Source organism: Dama dama, chromosome 10 (assembly GCF_033118175.1).
Source record: "Dama dama isolate Ldn47 chromosome 10, ASM3311817v1, whole genome shotgun sequence".
In the NCBI taxonomy this organism is placed as follows: domain Eukaryota; kingdom Metazoa; phylum Chordata; class Mammalia; order Artiodactyla; family Cervidae; genus Dama; species Dama dama.
Window position 1 is genome coordinate 19828497 of NC_083690.1, and position 19952 is coordinate 19848448.

Consider the following 19952-nt stretch of genomic DNA (forward strand, 5'->3'; position numbering starts at 1 on the left):
AAAAGTGCCTATCTTAGGTAAATGCATATATTTAGTTTATCTTAAAGCCTGTGATTACTTTGGATACACCTAAGACCTGAAAGGCTCACTAGAAATTCATACTGCATTCAGAATTTTATCATAACATAATTAGGAAGTACAAGAGCTAAGCTGGCTTTCAAATTATGTCCAAACAGAAATGGAACAAGTAGAGATCAAAACACAAAGAACTTATTCCCTTGCATGTGTAGATACAGGTGAGATTCCCATGGCAGGTCATTTGTATATCAGTGTCATTCCCTCTTACCTCCAGAGGGGATGGGTAATCACCAATAAAGAAAAATCTCTATTTATTTTGGTCTCTCTGTACCATTTACCAAAACGGCCTTGTGACCCTCAGAAGCAGTAGTTGATAACTTCCTGCCCATACCTAGTTTAGGATTCCCTAGTCACACAGAGTCTCTAATTTAAAGTATATGTATTTCAGCTTCAAATATATTCCTGTGAGCAGGAGCATACTTTTTCATGCTCAGGTTAAGTAAATATTGCAGGGTTTGTCAATAACATTGAGAGCAAATATAATACTGTGTCAATAGAGATATAGCATGTACATATTTAATAAAAATATAGCTATAGGCCTTTGATGAAGAGAGAGAAATGTAAATGTGTTGGTTGGCGTGTTGGCCACTCCACATTCAGTGAGCACATACCCCAGCCTAACTTGACTTCGGAGACATCAATATGCTGTTCCATCAGTCAGTCTCTTTCTGTCTCATCTCACTGTGGAAGTATTTCCCTACCAAGAGGTGGTTCTAATGTTTAAAGTTAAGTGTTTCTAAAACAATATAAAGCCTGTGAATTCAAGCCAGCTACTTTATCTGGTGGTCAGTCAATGAAACAATGACCTGTTCTTGGGGTGGAGGAAAAACTAGCTGTGCTGAACTTAGTGAAACATGACTTGCTGTCCCCATCATGATCCCTTTCTAAGTAATTCAAGGTGATTTTGAATATGCAATTTTTATCTTACTCTATGAGAAGTAGAAATCATCCTTCCTCCAAAATGGAAGGACTCCTCCAAAATGAAAGTCCATCAAATTGCTAGTTAACCTCTAAGTACCTTCTGTGTGCCAGGAATCTTAAGCTAAATGTGAATTATATATGCCTACCTGCCTTTGCAAAGATGCATACTCTGTTACACAAAATCATAATTTCCTCCCCAACTTTCCATGAAACCTACTTGTTTATAATAACTTTTTCACTTTCTCTTCTACCCCCTATTAAATCTCCTTCTTTGGTCTTTTGGAAGCATCCCCTACACCCCCTCTTTTAATGACATTTTCTTCCAAGGCTGACAAGGACTGAAAACTATTTACTCAAGAGCCATATTTTTAGAGAGAAAGAACTAGCTTGGTGACAAGGTTTGTCTGATGTCATCTGCTGAGCTATTTATAGACAGGGCCTACAGCTTCTCACGGAGCTGATCTCTGGCCATTTCTGCTCCAGAGTTCCAGCCTCTAATTCACCAGGACTTTTGAAGAACCTACTGCACTTTCCCAGAGGGAATTTTTTTTAAATTACAAAAATTTAATCCATCACATACAAACATTCTGTCCCTTGACCGCTGAGGAATGAAACAGTCCCTGCCTCCATCAGCTTTTTGCTGCTGAAGCTGGAGTTAGATAACTATAATTGAATTTCAGTTGTCCTTTTAGCAACCTCTTTGCTGCCTTATAGTTTGCAGTCTGACTTACCTCAACCAGTCCAAGATTTCAGGGATTTGGGTTCCTGACCACCTTTCCATCTCATATGACTTAACAATCTATTTGGAATAATAGACAATATGGCAGTTCTAGCTATCTGTTAATTCTGATTTTTTTTCCCTCCATTAGAAAAAGTTACTTTTCTTTAAAAAAATATCTTTTGAACCACATACTTAGAGCTGAGAAAAAGTATCTCCTCCTCACTCTTTGTTGCCCACTGGCAAGATTTGGAGAACCACACCACCACCCCCCCCCAGCCCCACCCTGCTTTTGCACTTAGGATCAATTAGATGATTTGCCGACCTCAGAATTCAGAATCCTCAATTATAATTTGATTGACTCCACGTTCCCATAAAGAAACAAGTTTTCTGAAATATGTTTATGTGGTTCTCAGAAGCTTTGTTCAAGAAAAACAGTCCAAGTCAGAACATTTCTTCTAGTGTAGAAGCTGGGGAGCCAGGCCAGACACATTAAGACTCAAGAAGTCTTATGTCTTTTCTCATCTATGAGCTGACCAATGGAATGCCTTGGAAGTAGCTATTTAGAGCCAAAGAGCTACATGAGAGTTAGTTGAGAATACATCAAGAATTTTGTTTTTATCTCCTTTGGGAGTCTCTTCCAGCTGGCCCTGGGAAGAAACAGCGATAAACTAGAAATTTCTTGGACATGGTTGTTGGAACTACACATCTCTAAAATTCCACATCACAATATACCCAAGTCCTCAATAAGGAGGCAGCATGAAGCAGTGAAAAATGAATGGGTTCTAGAGCCAGAAAGATCTTGGCTCAAAACCTGGCTCCTCAGGGTGAAAGAATGGGGTGATCATAGGCAAGATACTTAGTTTTCCTGAGCTTCTACAGGGGAAAACAATCATAGGAACAGGCAAGATATCTAAAAGCTCAAGGATAAACCATGTTGGTCGCTCAGTCATGCCCGATTCTTTGCGACCCCATGGACTGCAGTCCACCAGGCTCCTCTGTCCATGAGATTTTCCAGGCAAGGATACTGGAGTGGGTTGCCATTTCCTTCTCCAGGGGATCTTCCCAACCCAGGGATCGAACCTGGGTCTGCCTGCACTGAAGGCAGTTTCTTTACCGACAGAGCTACAAGGGAAGCCCATGGTAAGCAACAAATAATGGTTCTCCCATGTCTCCTTTCTTCCTGAAATTTCTACCCATCTGTGTAAGCTAGTGAAGAAGAATTGGGGGTCCAGTTCTACCACTGGCTAGCTGTAAAATTGAACTAGTTACTTTTCTAAGCCTCCATTTTTGCATCACTGGAATGGAGACAACAGTGATTATAATTCAGTCACTAAGTCGTGTCTGACTCTTTGCAACACCATGGACTGCAGCACACCAGGCTTCCCTGTCCTTCACTATCTCCAGAGTTTGATCAAATTCATGTCCATTGAGTTGGTGATGCTATCTAACAGACTAGGAGAGAAGCAATTAAAATTCAGTGACAGTTATGGCAAAATAATAGGAAAAAAAAAATCAGGGCGCTTAGCCACATGACTCAAGGTCTAGGCTGAAGAATCGTATTGCCTGTATTCAAAACTAGGCTCCACTATTTTAGTAACTACCTGACTTGGAGAAATATTACTTTCTCTATATCTTGGTTTCTGCACCCATAAAGTAAGGATAATTAACCTACTTTATAGGACTGCTCTAAAATACTAGATCATAGCAAGTGCTCCATTAATATAATTGTCACCATCATTGGGGCTTCCCTGGTGATCATCATCATACCATGTGACTCTCAAGAAAGGAAAGCTATATTTCAGTCAAGAATGATACTCTTTATTTTGTGTTGAAACACATGCCATCAATTATCTAGCTGGCACAGAGAGGCTACTCCTCGGTTTATCCAGTGCTTCTGAGGCCTGTCAGTTGGGAGTTCAATGGATAGGACATAGTTGGTGGAGTGCCCTGTTGTGGAGAGGGTACCTCTCCGGGCACTTGTTTTGTAGACTGGACACACATAAATGTTCTGATGCAGAAACATTGCACTTTCCCCAGGTTTCAGCCAAATGATGGGCAATGGATCATAGAGGATTTTGGGGAAAGACTCCCCGATCTGCATCTTTTTCCTGTCCCAGCGGGCACCTTCTAAGAAGAGTCCTTTTATGTAGGCCCCATCTTCTGGGTTACTCTCCATGACTGTTTCTTGTGTGGTTACCTGAAAGACAGGAAGCTGTGAGTTCCATTGTTACCTGCCATTTTCCTAAATGAGGCAGCATTAAGAGACCGAAAAGGTAAAAACTGGCTTTACTGTCTGTCTCCCAGGACACTGAGACTTCTCTGATAATATTCCTACATGCTACGTGGGCCATGTCTGATTTCCAGTCAGCAAGAACCAGGAGGCCACCTTAACTATTACCTAGCTTAGTGACCTTGTATAATCTTTCCCCTTTCTGAATATGGATCTGTAAAGTGAGGGGTTAGATTCAGCTGCATGCTGGTAAAATAGTTCTGTAGTAGAAAAAGTAAAACTTTTTTAGTTTCTGTCAATTTCTGTGGTGTAAAGAGCCCCACCATGATCAATTTCAGTGTATCCATTATTTAACAACCACCTGTAACTGGCTCTGGTGAGTTAGTATGAGCCAGCCCCAGCATACCATTGTTTAGATTCAGAGCTGATAAACTTCTTTAAGGTTGTGGAGTAGAAGGACGTGTGCTCATCTTCTCTTGGAAGAACACCAAAATCATAACTAGCTGCTGAACAACCATCGACAGGAGAATGTAGTGTCCCACCAAAAAGAACAAAACAAAAACAAAACATGCCACATCCAAGGGCAAAGGAGAGGCCCTGACAAGCTGGTAGAAGGGGCAAAATCACATTTAGAATCAAACCTCAGACCTGCCAGAGATGCTTGGAGGGTACAAACAACCCTGTATGCACCAGGACCAAGGGAAAGGAGCAGTGACCCCCCACAAGAGACTGAGCCAGACCTGCCTTTGAGTGTTTGTGTGTTCTCCTGCGGAGGCACAGGTCAGCAGTGGCCTGCTGTGGGGACAGGGGCTCTGGCAGCAGCAAACCTGGGAGGTGTGGTATGTGGCCTAAGTCCTTTTGCAGGAGGTCGCCATTAGCTCCACTATAGAGCCATCGAACAGACGACCCACAAACTGGAGAACAGTTACACCAAAGAAGTTCTCACACTGTTGTAAAAGTTCTAGGGCCCACAACAGATTTCCCAACCTGGGGATCCAGCAAAAGGACTGAGAACCCCCGGGAATTCGACTTTGAAGGCCGGTGGGATTTGATTACAGAAATTCCACAGGACTGGGGAAACAGACACTTGGAGGGCACAAACAAAACCTTGTGTGCACCCAAACCCAGGAGAAAGGAACAGTTACCTCACAAGAGACTGAGCCAAACATGCCTGTGAGTGTCCAGGAGTCTCCGGCAGAGGCGTGAGTTAACAGTGGCCTGCCATGAGGTCAAGGGCACTGACTACAACAGTCCTGGGAGCTGTGGTGTGCTGGCAATAAGTCCTTTTGAAGGAGGTCACCATTACCGCCATTACCCCTACCATGGTGTGGCCTCAGGCCAAACCACAGGGAGGGAACACACTGTGTTGTCCCCGCCCCCCCATCAGCAGAAAATTAAAGATTTACTGAGCATGGCCCCACCTACCAAAGCAAGACCCAGTTTTCTCCACAGCCAGCCCCTCCCATTAGGAAGCTTCCACAAGCCTGTTACCCTCATTCATCAGAGGGCAGACAGAATGAAAACCACAATCACAGAAAACTAGCCAAACTGATCACATGGATCACAGCCTTGTCTAACTCAATGAAACTATGAGTCATGCCTTGTAGGGCCACCCAAGACGGATGGGTCATGGTGGGGAGTTCTGACAAAACATGGTCCACTGGAGAAGGGAATGGTAAACCACTTCAGTATTCTTGCCTTGAGAACCTGAGGGTGGTAACAGCCTCCATAAGAGGTCCCCAAGCTGTAGGAGAAAACAAACTGCGAGTGGCAGACTTCTTTCCCTTCTCTGTTGACAACACCTGAACTTAACTTTTCTCAGACCTTGAGCTAACCATTTCTTTATTATGGAAATGTTTTTCTTAAGCTATGTTAATGAAACTATGTTTTTGCTTTGGAATTTGCCTTTCCTCAAATTGGTTCCACCTAAGACTAACCTTTTTTTTTTTTTTTCCTTCAATGCTTGGGCTGATAATGACTCAACAAACCAGTATTCATGTCAATTACTTTATGGCTGGGGGATGACTCACCTTGAGCCATTCTATCTCAAAATGTATATTGTGGGAGAGGGGCCTGGTGAGACTCCCTCAGACTTGAGGTGTCTCTCTTCAGATTAGAAACTTGCTAACTAACAGACATAAAATGCCTTGCTAAAAACTAGCAAGCAGGCACTCTTTCTGTCCCCGTCTGATGTCTATGTCAGAAGCTTTCCCTATCTCTATTATACTTTAATGAAACTTTGCCACACAAAAAGCTCCAAGTAGTCAAGACTTGTCTCTGGCCCTGGACTGAAATCCTCTCCGATGTCATGAATCCCAGGGTAACACATGGCTCGCAGCCACAACCTTTCAAACACCATGAGTGTATGAAAAGGCAAAAAGATATAACATTGAAAGATGAAATCCCCAGGTCAGTAGGTGCCCAATAGGCTACTGAAGAAGATCAGAGAAACAGTTCCATAAGGAGTGAAGAATTTGAGCCAAAGTGGAAAAAATGCCCAGTTGTGAATGTGTCTGGTGTTCAAAGTAAAGTCTGATGCTGTAAAGAACAATACTGTATAGGAACCTGGAATGCTAGGTCCATGAATCAAGGTAAATTGGAGATGGCAAGAGTGAACACTGACATTTTAGGAATCAGTGAACTAAAATGGACCGGAATGGGCAAATTTAATTCAGATGACCATTATATCTACTACTGTGGGCAAGAATTCCTCAGAAGAAATAGAGTAGCCCGCATAGTCAACGAAAGAGTATGAAATGCAGTACTTGGGTGCAGTCTCAAGAATGAAAGAATGATTTCTGTTTGTTTCCAAGGCAAACCATTCAGTATCACAGTAATCCAAGTCTATGCACCAACCACCAGTGCCAAAGAAGCTGAAGTTGAATGGTTCTATGAAGACCTATAAGACCTTTTAGAACTAACACCAAAAAAAAAAAAAAAAAAAAAAAAAAAGATGTCCTTTTCATCATACAGGACTGGAATGCAAAAGTATAAAGTCAAGAGATATCTGGGGGAACAGGCAAGTTTGGCCTTGGAGTACAAAATAAAGCAGGGCAAGGCTAGCAGTTTTGCCAAGAGAATGCACTGGTCATAGGAAGCACCCTCTTTCAGCAACACAAGAAATGACTTAACACATAGACATCACCAGATGATCAATACTGAAATCAGATTGGTTATATTCTTTGCAGCCAAAGATGGAGAGGCTCTATACAGTCAGCAAAAACAAGACCGAGAGCTGACAGTGGCTCAGATGATGAACTTATTGCAAAATTCAGGCTTAAATTGAAGAAAGTAGGGAAAACCACAAGGCCATTCAAGTATGACCTAAATCAAATCCCTTATGATTATACAGTGGAAGTGACAAATAGATTCAAGATATAGATTCAAGAATAGATCTGATAGATTCAAGAATAGATCTGATAGAGTGCTTGAAGAACTATGGACAGAGGTTTGTAACACTGTACAGGAGGTGGTGATCAAAGTCATCCCCAAGAAGAAGAAATGCAAAAAGGCAAAATGGTTGTCTGAGGAGGCCTTACGGATAGCTGAGAAAAGAAGGGAAGTGAAAGGCAAAGGAGAAAAGGAAAGATATACCCATCTGAATGCAGAGTTCCAAAGAATAGCAAGGAGAGATTAAAAAAAAAAGCCTTCCTCAGTGATCAATGCAAAGAAATAGACGAAAACAATAGAATGAGAAAGACGAGAGATCTCTTCAAGAAAATTAGAGATACCAAGGGAACAGTTCATGCAAAGATGGGCACAATAAAGGACAGAAATAGTATAGACCTAACTAAAGCAGAAGATACTAAGAAGTGGTGGCAAGAATACACAGAAGAACTAGACAAAAATGATCTTCATGACCCACATAACCACGATGGTGTGATCATTCACCTAGAGCCAGACATCTTGGGAGTGTGTAGTCAAGTGAACGTTAGGAAGCATCACTATGAACCAAGCTAGAGAAGGCGCTGGAATTCCACCTGAGCTGTTTCAAATCCTAAAAGATGATGCTGTGAAAGTGCTACACTGAATATGTCAGCAAATTTGGATAACTCAACAGTGGCTACAGAATTGGAAAGGTCAATTTTCATTCCAATCCCAAAGAAGTGCAATGGCAAATAATGTTCAAACTACCACACATCTGCACTCATCTCACATGCTAGCAAAGTAATGCTCAAAATTCTCCAGGGTAGGCTTCAACAGTACGTGAACTAAGAACTTACAGATGTTCAAGCTAGATTTAGAAATGGCAGAGGAGCCAGAGATCAAATAGCCAGCATCTATTGGATCATCAAAAAAGCAAGATTCAGAAAAACATCTGCTTCATTGACTATGCTAAAGCCTTTGTGTGGGTCACAACAAACAGTGGAAAATTCTTAAAGAGATGATAATGCCAGACCCCCTTACCTTCTTCCAGAGAAACCTATGTAGGTCAAGAAGACCCAGACATGGAACAACAAACTGGTTCAAAATAGGGAAAGGAGTATGTCAAGGCTGTGTATTGTCACCCTGCTTATTTAACATATATGTAGAGTTCATCATGCAAAATGCCGGACTGGATGAAGCACAAGCTGGAATCAAGATTGCCAGGAGAAATATCAATAACCTCAGATGTGCAGATGACACCACCCTTATGGTAGAAAGCAAAGAGGAACTGAAGAGCCTCTTGATGAAAGTGAAAGAGGAGAGCGAAAAACCTGGCTTAAAATTCAGTATTCAAAAAAGTAAGATCATGGCTTTTGGTCCTATCAATTCATGGCAGATAGTTGGGGAAACAGTGGAAACAGTGACAGACTTTATTTTCTTGGGCTCCAGACTCAATGCAGATGGTGAGAGCAGCCATGAAATTAAAAGACGCTTGCTCCTTGGAAGAAAGATTTGACAAACCTAAATAGCATATTAAAAAGCAGAGACATTACCTTTCCAACAAAGGTCCACATAGTCAGAGCTATGGTTTTTCCAGTATTCATGTATGGATGTGAGAGTTGGACCATAAAGAAGGCTGAGCGCCAAAGAATTGATGCTTTTGAACTGTGGTGTTGGAGAAGACGCTTGAGACTCCCTTGGACTGCAAGGAGATCAAATCAGTGAATCCTAAAGGAAATTAACCCTGAATATTCAATGGAAGGACTGATGCTGAAGCTGAAGCTCCAATACTTTGGCCATCTGATACAAAGAACAGACTCATTACAAAAGACCTTGATGGTGGGAAAGATTGAAGGCAGGAGGAGAAGGGGATGACGAGGACGAGATGATTGGATGGCATCACTGACTTAATGGACATGAGTTTGAGCAATCTCTGGGAGGTGGTGAAGGACAGGAAAACCAGATGTGCATCCATGGGGTGCCTAAGAGTCAGACACAACTTAGTGACTGAACAACAACAACAACAAAGGCCAATCAAGTTCATTTATAAACTAAATTAATATCTAAGGCAATTATTTTGTGACGTCTGGATGAAATGATCTCAAAGGATCTTTCCATAAAATTTAAAATTCTACAATGCTCTATTAAAGTCTGTCTTACTCCTTTCTCTCCAAACATGGATTGGGTGATTCTTGACTATTGGCATCCTTTGACTTTAAGCAAAGCCCTACACAAGACCTTTAACATCCTTCCAAATGAAAAGTCCACCATGTTGAATAGACAGTATAGAATATGCTTTCATTATTCTTGGTACAGCTGTGGCAGAGTTCTCCTCTGGAAAGATTCTTTTTTTATATACACAAGAGACAAAGCATTGGGAATCCTCTGATTCTGTTGGGGATAACTTGGAGCTACTTTGCTGCTGCTGCTACTGCTGCTAAGTCGCTTCAGTCGTATCTGACTCTGTGCGACCCCTTAGACGGCAGCCCACCAGGCTCCTCCCGTCCCTGGGATTCTCCAGGTAAAAATACTGGAGTGGGTTGCCCTTTCCTTCTCCTTGGAGCTACTTTAAGTCATGCTAAATACTTATTTGCATCATCTCAGAAGTATTTGAACCTTAACACATCTAAATGTTTGGACTCAAGGAAATGGACAACACTGCTTTCTCTGGTTGCCCCTTTGAGCTGTTGTACTGTAAAATGCCCCTACCTCAAACTCAAATCCAATGTGGTCAATGGGGATGGTGTATTTCCGAGCATAATTCTGAGAGACACCTGTCAAAAAAGACTGTGTAAAGTAGAATCCAGAGATCCAGAAGACCACAGGAGGTCCATTGTCAATCCAATCCTGGAGAACCACAGAAATAAAAATGCAGAATCAATAATACATCAGAGATAGTTCAAAGGCAATAATAAAAATGAGTCCCATAAAGAAATAGGCTTTTTCTCATTTTTCTGGAAACAGGCAGACTTTGTAGTTTATCTTATATTTTCCCACTTTGAAGTAAAAAGCAGTGGTGCAAGCTGGTGTCAGAGATACAGTAGAGAGTGGGAGGGACTATAGCAGTAGAGAATATATGTCTTGTCTAAACTAAGCAGCAGCTACTCAGCTCCAGCAGTAGTTGCCAAACAGGTATGCAGGTCCATTGATTCAGGTCTTCCTTTTTTTGCAGGACAAACATCTGTATTTTTATATGTAATAATCCAGTATTTATATGCTAGCTCAAAGTTTTCTTTTTTTTTAATATTTTAAAAATTGTATTCATTTTCATTGCTGCACAAACTTTCCTCTAGTTGCAGCAAGCAGGTGCTACTCTGTAGTTGAGGAGCACAGGCTCTAGGGTGCTTGAGCATCAGTAGTTGTGGTGCATGGGTTTAGTTGCTCCAACTGCATGTGGGCTCTTCCTGGATCAGGGATCATCCACTGTCTCCTTCATTGACAGGCAGATTCTTTACCACTGAGCCACCAGGGAAGCCCTCAGATTTTTAAATTACCAGGTAGCCAAACCAAGTCTATCTGTTAGCCCATGAGCTGTATGTAGCCCATGAGACACTGGTTTGTAGCATTTATTCTTGTTCCTATTCCTGCCTTTATAGGCTATAAACTTTTCAAGGACTTTGAAAGCCTCCCTCCTGTCTTCAACCCCAGTAAGAGTTTCCAGTAAGTAGGTGCTCAATCCAGGATGCTCTGTGGCTACCCTATCCCCTTCCACCTCTAATCTGTCATATTGCAGAATGTCCTCTCCACCTGAATGAGAATCCCAGGTGCCCAGTTGCCCTGACTCCGAGGTACCTGGAAGAAGGCCAGGCGGGCCAGCAGGTCAGCCACATAGCCTCCCAGGGGCTTCAGTGATGGGTAGGACTTTGCCATCCACATGGCTGGCACTTTACCCACAAGCATGCTACTGAAGACATCCTCCAGCTCTGAGGACATCAGAACCTGCCCTTTAATTGCCCGGCCCAGATCGATGAGGCTTCTGTGGACCACTTCTGTCAATCTGCAAGAAAAAGGAGGCTCAGCCTGGCTCTCACGGACCTCATTCTACCCCAAGTGCACTGCCTCCAAGCCTCCTTTTACTTCTCCCTTTAAAAAGTCAGATATATACATTCATGAGAGAAGAATTGTAAAGATGAGAAAAAATTAAATCACCCACTCTCTCACCACCCAAAGATAACTCTGATGTATAGCTTTCTAGATTTTTCTATATGTAAACACAAATTATTTTTAATGGGATCATATATATATATATGTAATTTGTTTTTCTCTCTTAGCATAAAGGGAACATCTTCCCTAGTCAATAGAGACCTACCTAAAATCATCCTTTTTAATGACTGCAAGGTGTTCCATTTTATCTAATTATTCCTCTTGCTGAAACATATTATTTCTAGACTGTTGTTACTGTAAATAACATTACTAGGGACATCCATCTGTATCAAACTTTGCAGAGACTTATAGTGATATTCTTAGTAAAAGTAGAACTTCTGGGTCAAAGGGTAATGCAGTTTTAAGGCTTCTTCTTTGTTTTAAAAACAAAATCCTTTTTATAGACTGTGAGGTTCATGCCTACCTGAGAAAAGGCAGCTGAAGGGCAGCCTAAAAGATTCTAAGATCATCTGCCTTTGTCTCTGGCCTCTATTATGGGGAGTCACCAAGTCCAGGGGGGCCTGAGACTGCCAAAGAATCTGCTACCAGAGAGAGCTTGTCATGTCCAAAGATTTATGGAATCCCAGCCAAATGGACATGAGAATGCTTAAACCCGAGAAACAGATACCTGAATGTGTAACCATTAAACATTTATATTAAGAGGAATTTAAGGTTCAAACACATCATTGGTGTATATACTTGGCTGAGGAGTTAAGAGCAAAACTACCCTCTAAGGGATTATACCACAGACCTCTATTACACCTAAAGACCTACTTGCAAAAGTTCTATTTCTATTCTTGCAACTATGAGATCTGCTGGTTTCAAGATTTTTAGTACTCAAGGAGGAAAATTTGCCCTAGAAGATGCAATAATGGTTCCCCTGAACTGGAAGCTGAACTGTCATTCTGGGCTTCTCATACCACTAGGTGAATAGGCAAAAAAAAAAAAAAAAGAGAGTAATGGGAAGGTATGTTACAGTATTGCCCAATGTAATTAATCCTGAGCATCACTGAAATATAAGTGCTGTTACCCTCTTCTCTTATAATGGCCAGTGGTAAAGGCTAGTGAAAGTCACTCAGTTGTGTCTGAGTCTTTGCGACCCCCATGGACAACACAGTCCATGGAATTCTCCAGGCCAGAATACTGGAGTGGGTAGCCTGTTCCCTTCTCCAGGGGATCTTCCCAACCCAGGGATCAACCCCAGGTCTCCTGCATTGCAGGTGGAGTCTTTACCAGCTGAGCCACCAGGAAGCCCAAGAATACGGGAGTGGGTAGCCTAGCCCTTCTCCAGGGGATCTCCCTGACCCAGGAATTGAAGCGGGGTCTCCTGCATTGCAGGTGGGTTCTTTACCAACTGAGCTACTAGGAAAGCCCAAAGGCTAGTGAAGGTGACTGTAATCACCAAGAGCTCCAATGACCTTAGGCGCAAATGAGTGGCGGAGGAGGAAAGTCATTGGCCTGGTGTTTGGATGAACAAGGACTGCATCCTATCATACCAAGGTATTGACTCAAGTAGTCAGCAACTTTGACTCTGTATTTTGCTTGGTCACCCATATGGCCAACTGACTACTGACTCTAGAGAGTAACACTAAAACTAAGGGGGTCAATCAATTCTTAGATGAAATTCTTCCAGTTCCCTTGTCTTTCAGAGTCAGGGCTGTCCCTATAACTAAGAAATGACCATTGAGCAAAAACGGAGACAGTAGCATTTAGAGTCTGTGGTCGCAGGCTCAGACATTTGGTGTATATGCTTGGTTGAGGAGCCAATGGGGCGAAGTTACCACCTGTGGGATTATGACTGAGTGCCTCTAAGTCAGAATCTCGCCCAGACGGAAGGATCTGGCAGCGCCATGGGCGCATCGGCTGTCCTCGGATAGCCGGTCCCCCACCGTCCCTGCCAGCAGGCTGCCACCAGCATCCCTGGGGGCATGGTGTTGTGCGCCCTGCTGTGCACCAGGACTGGGGTCTGGTACAGACAGTCCTTCGTCCTGGGACACGGGGCATGGCTGGAAAGGATGCCCCCTCGCCCACCACACGTTCTTGGGGAACCTGGTGCTAACCCATTCCCTGATGACCTGCTTCTGGTTCTGGGTTTATTACACAGCAGAGCAGCTCCCTCACTGCAGTCTATTGAAAGTCAGCCCTTGACACAAGGGTTTGTAGTAAATGAATAAAATTAGAGGAAAACAATGAGGATAAAATATTTATTAATTAAAACATTTAAAAAAAAATAAAAATAAAAGAGTATGTGGAGCAACAAGAACCTTGACTTGAAGGTGGAAGAGATGAGGTCTCATCTCTCCTAGATGGTGTTTTGGAATGCTTTCAGTTTTGACTATCTAGAAATCAAATCAAGGTGATCCCACTGGGTTCTGTGCTCTGGAGAAGTGAGGGGGGACTAGACTAGAAGGCCAGAGACCCTTAGCCCCATGCCATCTTACAATAGCCATTCCTTGCCCCTGGAGTAGAGGCAATGGGTTGAACTTCTCCCCACCCTTTATAAGTCTACCCTGATTTCACATACTGGCTAAGTGCAGGGGCTTTGGAATCAGTCTGAGTTCAAACTCAGTTCAGTCAGTGAATCACTGTGTCACCTTGAGCAAACTACTTAGCCCTTCTGGATGTCAGTTTTCTCATCCGTAAAACAATAGTAGAGGGATTACCAATTGTGCGTATTCTAAAAGACTATTGTGTGGTTTGAATGCACAGGCTTGAGTGGTACTTGGAGCCATATCTGGTAATAAAGCTTCAATAAAAGTGGCTTTAATGATTACTTTCACTATTAGCCTGTTGGTTTTAACCCTACTTTACAGATGTCTCTGACACTGGGAGGGATTGGGGGCAGGAGGAGAAGGGGACGACAGAGGATGAGATGGCTGGATGGCATCACTGACTCGATGGGCATGAGTTTGAGTCAACTCCAGGAGTTTGTGATGGACCAGGAGGCCTGGTGTGCTGCGATTCATGGGGTCGCATAGAGTCAGACACGACTGAGTGACTGAACTGAACTGAACAGATGTCACATGAATGAATAAGAGCAAATGAATAGAAGGAATGATTTAACCCTGGACCGACACATGCTGGGATGCCCCTATTTATAGGCCTTCCTGCAGGTAGGGCAAACCAACTCTGCACAGCAACCTTTATCAAGTGTCCTTTCTAGTTACTGCCTACTAGACTCTTCCCCTCACACTCTAACTCCCAGGATCCAAGTAAGACCATACAAGCCCACCTGTTGAATCTGATGAGCTCTTGCCTTAGGACAGTGTTCATGGATTCTTCATAGACCACAGGGTACAACTTCATGACCAACTCCAAGTCAAAGTCATTGGGAAGCTTGGAGAGTATGTCCTGGGCCAGCTCCTCAACCACTTCCTTAAAGTGTAAGCATTAGAGAGGTGAATGAGAAACAAGACCTCTGTGCTGTGACTTTGTCCAAGTAAACCTAAGGCAGAGAGCATTTGTCTTTTTAAACTTAGTCTATAGGAGCTTCTTGGGAGCTCTCCTACAGAAGCCAATTCTGCCTTGAAGGTAAGGAGGCTACCTATGCTGGCCCCAGACTTAGGGAGGACATTGCCTCTAAGCCAAACAGTGACAGTCCTGGCCAGAGCGAAGGCCTGAGGGTTGGGCGAGGAATTCCGGCTCAGCCAGCCTGGTAGCCTCAGGGAAGTGCTGAACCTTGCAGAACTCCTCCAGTCTTCAAGGTCACTCCTGGAAGGATGCAAAACCTGCAGATATGCAAAGCCAACTATATGCAAAATCCACAGCTGAGAAAAGTTGAACAAGGGGTGGCTTAGAAGTTGGAGAAGAGAAGGAAAAGAGAGAACAGGCCAGAGTCAGGAGATGTGGTTTTGGGTCTGGCACTGCCTCTGGGTTTATGAGTGCCTTGAAGTGGGTCACTTCTTGTACAGCTCATTTTGCCCTCATCTGTAGACCAAGTGAAATGATCATAGGAGGCACCCAAAATGATTCCAGGTGTCTCCAGGACTTGGAGAAATAATATTGAATCACATGTGAGAAAGTCACTTTCTTGTCAAGTTTTAGCCACCTTTTTCTTTTCATTCCCTTCAAGGAAAAAGTCTCAGGTCAGGTCAGGACTAATTAAATGCTCTGTAACACTTGTTGATCCTCCTCTTTTCCCAAGGAGCCAGCAAGACCTCAGCAGCAGCAGCCGGAAGAACCTAATAATGTTTAACTGTCATTTTCTTTTTGTGGTTGTCATGACTTTATCGAAATGGTACTGGATTTGTTTTCACTTACAATCCTGATGTGCAGTTTTTAAAATGTTTTTAAGCAAAAGAGGTTTGGTTTAAAATATTATGTAAATGGAGTATAGATGATATGTGGATATAACAATGAATCATGAAGGTTATATAGGAATGACTGACGTTTTAAGAAACCAGCTCAGTATTTAAGGGCTCTCAACAGTAAGACCAGAGCATCCATGCCCTTCCTCAGGGGTCTGCCACGCCTCTGCTTTTCTTCCTTCTTGGTCATCACCCATAATCCTGCAAGCCCACTAGAGGGAAGATTGCCTAGGAAATTGAATTCAAGGCTGGTTACCTGAGGGGACTTGCCACTCCCTCCTGATTGCCTAGGGAGAGTCAGGAGCACTCCTTGAAATAGCTGGTTGGTTTCCTGGTTGTCTTTGGTGATATCAGCATTCTCATGGAGGCCAAACACTTCTGGGTGGGCTGTGATAGGGAGGGTCCTGAGATAGTCGATATACGACTGGAAAGAAAATCTTCAGTTAATGTAAGTTCAGGTTCTTGGGGTCCCACAGATCATCCAGGGTTTGGCCAGACCAGACTCACACAGAAATCACACTGTTTCGGTAGCACAGGCCACATACACACACATGCACACACCACCAGGGCCAAGACATCACAGGCTTTCCCTCCTACAGGTTTCTGAACAGTGAGTACGAATAGGAAGGTAGATGGGTTATCTCCTCTCCCACCTCTGCTGGCTTCTTTCCTGCTCCACTAGCAGTCTTGGTTTTGGAGACAAAAATGGATTTGGATTCAGACAGAACTGGATTTGGGTCCTAGCTCCATCTTAAACTAATTTGTGTAACCCTGAGCTAGTCACCCGAAAGCCCAGTTTCCGTATCTGCAAATGGGAAGATAAATGAGGTTATGAAGGAATAAGGCCTTGGTATATAACGGGTACTTGATAAAAGCAAGCCCTTTTCATCCTTCAGGTCTCTTGTTCTCTTCTTCCATTTATCATTCTCCCATCCAGCTCTTCTGTCCCTCCCTGTGCCACCTTCTAACCGCTGTTTTCAAGTACAGTTTCCACCCTGTCCACCAGCAAGGCTTCATCTTAGCCATCTCTTCCTCTTTCCCCCAGATGGACCCCATATTTGGAAAGATCTTGTCTACCAAATGCCTAGGATTCACTAAATAGTAATAATGTCTGTCTTGTAGGCTTTTTGGAAGATTTGAAATAGCTCATGGACCCAAGTCAGGAAACCCAAGCTATCCCTGGGCCCTCCTTGGATACAACTGCAACCCTAACCACATGGAGACTGGCAAGCTCCTCCTGTCTCTTACCTGGTAGGAGCCATGAGGAGGGATGTAGTAAGTGTCTCCAGGAGCAAGAAAGTAATGGTCCTGCTCGATTTCCGTACAGTAGAATGTGGACAGAAGGGATAGCAGGAGCCTCCTATCTTTGTCATCCGTCACTCTGCCTCCATAATTACATTCCCCTGGGGACAGCCAACAGAAGAAGTTGAATCCATAATGAACTTGATCATTAATCTAAAACAGGATTCCTCCAGCCAACAATGAGACACAGGGTTGCTAACAACCACGCTCAGCTTAGTTTAAGATCAGGCCTTTTTGGTATTATGGTTGCTACAAAAATAATACATGTTCCTATATTAGAATTAAGAAAACAGCAATAAACTGAAATAAAAGCAATACTGTCACCAATTATTTCAACTAAGGTAACTGTTAACATTTAGGCATCTTCTAGATATTTGTCTGGATGTTTGTGTGTATGTGTATATATATGTGAAAAGCAGTATAGAAATGTGGTTCAGGGTAAGAACTGTGGCATGAGACAGTACTGAGTTCCAATTTCAGCCAATTTCTAGGCTCCAACTTTTGCCACTTATTAGCAGTTTCTCATCTGTCAGTAAGAGATAACTGCATACCCATCTTACATGGTTGTGGTTAACAATACTTATAAAACATTTAGCACAATGCTTGGCATATAGAAGACATTCAATTACCGCTTTCACAAATTTAGAGAATTGAGATTATCCATAGACACTGCTTTGGGATATGACTCTCCTACCCCAATCCCCATCATCAACATCATTCTCTGTAACTCAGGTTTCTACACTCAGATTTCTACAAAAAGAATTAGGTAATTCTTTTGAGGAGACAGCAACCCAGGATGCATTTTCTAGCTGGATCAGATTCAATAGTATGTGTGTTACCTGATATTTGGAAGTTGGGAACAACACATTAGTCTGAAAGGAAAAGACACATCTGTGTGTGTGTGTGTGTGTGTGTGTGTGTGTGTGTGTGTGTGCATGCACGCACATACAAAGCCTCTCCTGAAGGGTGGGTTCATTTCCAATTCCAACCATGCTAGGAAGGGGCAGGGCTATGAACATGAAGCAGGAAGTATGACAAGTTGAAGAGGCCTCAGCTTCTCTTGGCATTGGAGGGGTCTAAATGACTAAGAGGAACATCTTGGTGGCTCATAACAGGAGAAGTAAGAGACTAAGGGGGCGTTCATACCTACTGAGTAATAATTTGAGCCCTGCGGAAACTGTTTTACCTTAAACCACCGCCTAGATCTCTCTCTGTTGACTTCTCAGGCCTTCAGCAAAATTGAGTGTGAACATTATAGTTTGTCCCAGCCGTAAATAGGTTTATGATGACACTAGAACTATAGTATTAAAGGGAGAGTGGTCCCCCCCCTGAAGTCAGCGTGGCAGTGCTAGAAGGAACCAAAGAGGGACTACAGGTGAAGGTAAACCTGAGGTGCAGAGTCATGATTCAGGGTGCCACCACCCCTCCCTCATCAGCAAATTTTACTTCAGGGGATACCCTTAAGGCCCTGGGTTTTATGTTTATGAAGGAAGGTGCATTTCTTTACTTACATAGCTCTTCTTTACAGCAAGAACGCAAGTTTCTACAGAGACAAGATATGTCTTATATCTCTTCAAGATTTCCCATTGGCTCTGCCACAGGGCTGGGGGTACCAGATTAAGAATGTATTCAACTTCAGTCCATCTATTTAGATCACCACTCTCCAAACAAGACCTATCTCTTTGGTTAGTTTGTCTCTTGGTCTCGGAGCTATAATAGTGTTCTCTATCCAGTTCTTTCCTTCCAGGCACATAGGAAGGTTACCCTTCCCTTTTCCTACACTTCCCTCACTACACTTCTTGCAGTGAGGTGTGGCCAGGTGACAACTTCTTGCATATTTAATTCCCAACATGAGCTCTTCAGTGCTACCCCTGTGGCAGTGACCACACAAGTCTATGTTGAGATGGTGGCATCAAAAATTGGTAGAGCCTTTGCCAACTGTGCCTCGATAGACAATTACAATGAACAGAGACCTTCACCAATTCACACCAGACATGTATAACAGGATGGGCAAGAAACAGGCCTTTAGTGTCTGACATCCTTGAGATTTGGAGATTGCTTGTCATCTCAGCCTAACTAGTCTATCCGGATTGGTACAGTTGGAAAGTGACTATCCTCAGGCCAGCTGGCACAACTGGGGTGGGTTGGTTTATGAGCTGCAGGCAGTCCAACACTAAGACCACATCCCAGGACACTAATGCACTCATTCTGTGACCTGAAGAAGAGCTCTGGGATGTGCTTCTGTGTGGCCTGGAATAATGGGAATATGGCTCACTTATTTGGAAAAGTTCTTTCACCAAACTAAAATCCACTGAACTTATGTTGTGCAAGTCACTTGGGGTTTTGTTTAAGGGGACACTATGCTGAAGTAAGGTCTGTGTCACCTTTTATTTTAAACTGAATTTAATCACTCTAAAGCAGAGTTTCTCAATCTTGGCATGATTGACGTGCTGTACACTGGTAGTTCTGTGTTGCAGGGGGCTGTCCTGTGCATTGGAGGATGTTTAGCAGCATCCTGGCCTCTACCCAGTAGCACATCCATTTAGTTGTGACAACAAAAAATGTCTCTTCAATTTGTCAAATGTCCCTTAGGAGGTAAAATCACCCTTAGCTGAGAACCCCTGTGCAAAACCCTTGGTTTTGCCAGCTGTAAAACAGGGTCACTAACATGAAACTTATAAGATTACTGTGAAAACTGAATGATGTAGACAGCGCACCTGCCATTTGACTGGGGAAAGGATCCAGAGTTGAGGAACTTGTATGTGACCTTGAAGATGCCCAGGTTTTTCTTTTGAGCTGCACTTTGACTTTTGGCCATAGTAATCCACTCATTTAGACCATCTATATTTTATCTCCTCTCTCTAGGATTACATGGTATTTTTCT

General features: G+C 43.0%; 1 protein-coding gene across 1 annotated transcript in view; it reads right to left on the reverse strand.

The window, feature by feature from the left end:
- Nucleotides 1-357: 357 nt before the first annotated feature.
- Nucleotides 358-19952, reverse strand: part of DNAH3 (dynein axonemal heavy chain 3) — a 240635-nt gene continuing 221040 nt past the window's right edge. The window contains exons 57-62 of the mRNA XM_061152967.1: nucleotides 17015-17169; nucleotides 16023-16190; nucleotides 14692-14834; nucleotides 11109-11313; nucleotides 10026-10163; nucleotides 358-3917 (exon numbers count right to left, since the gene is read on the reverse strand). Of these exons, the coding sequence (XP_061008950.1) occupies nucleotides 3564-3917; nucleotides 10026-10163; nucleotides 11109-11313; nucleotides 14692-14834; nucleotides 16023-16190; nucleotides 17015-17169 (1163 nt within the window). The 3' untranslated portion in view covers nucleotides 358-3563. The remainder of the gene's footprint in view (nucleotides 3918-10025; nucleotides 10164-11108; nucleotides 11314-14691; nucleotides 14835-16022; nucleotides 16191-17014; nucleotides 17170-19952) is intronic.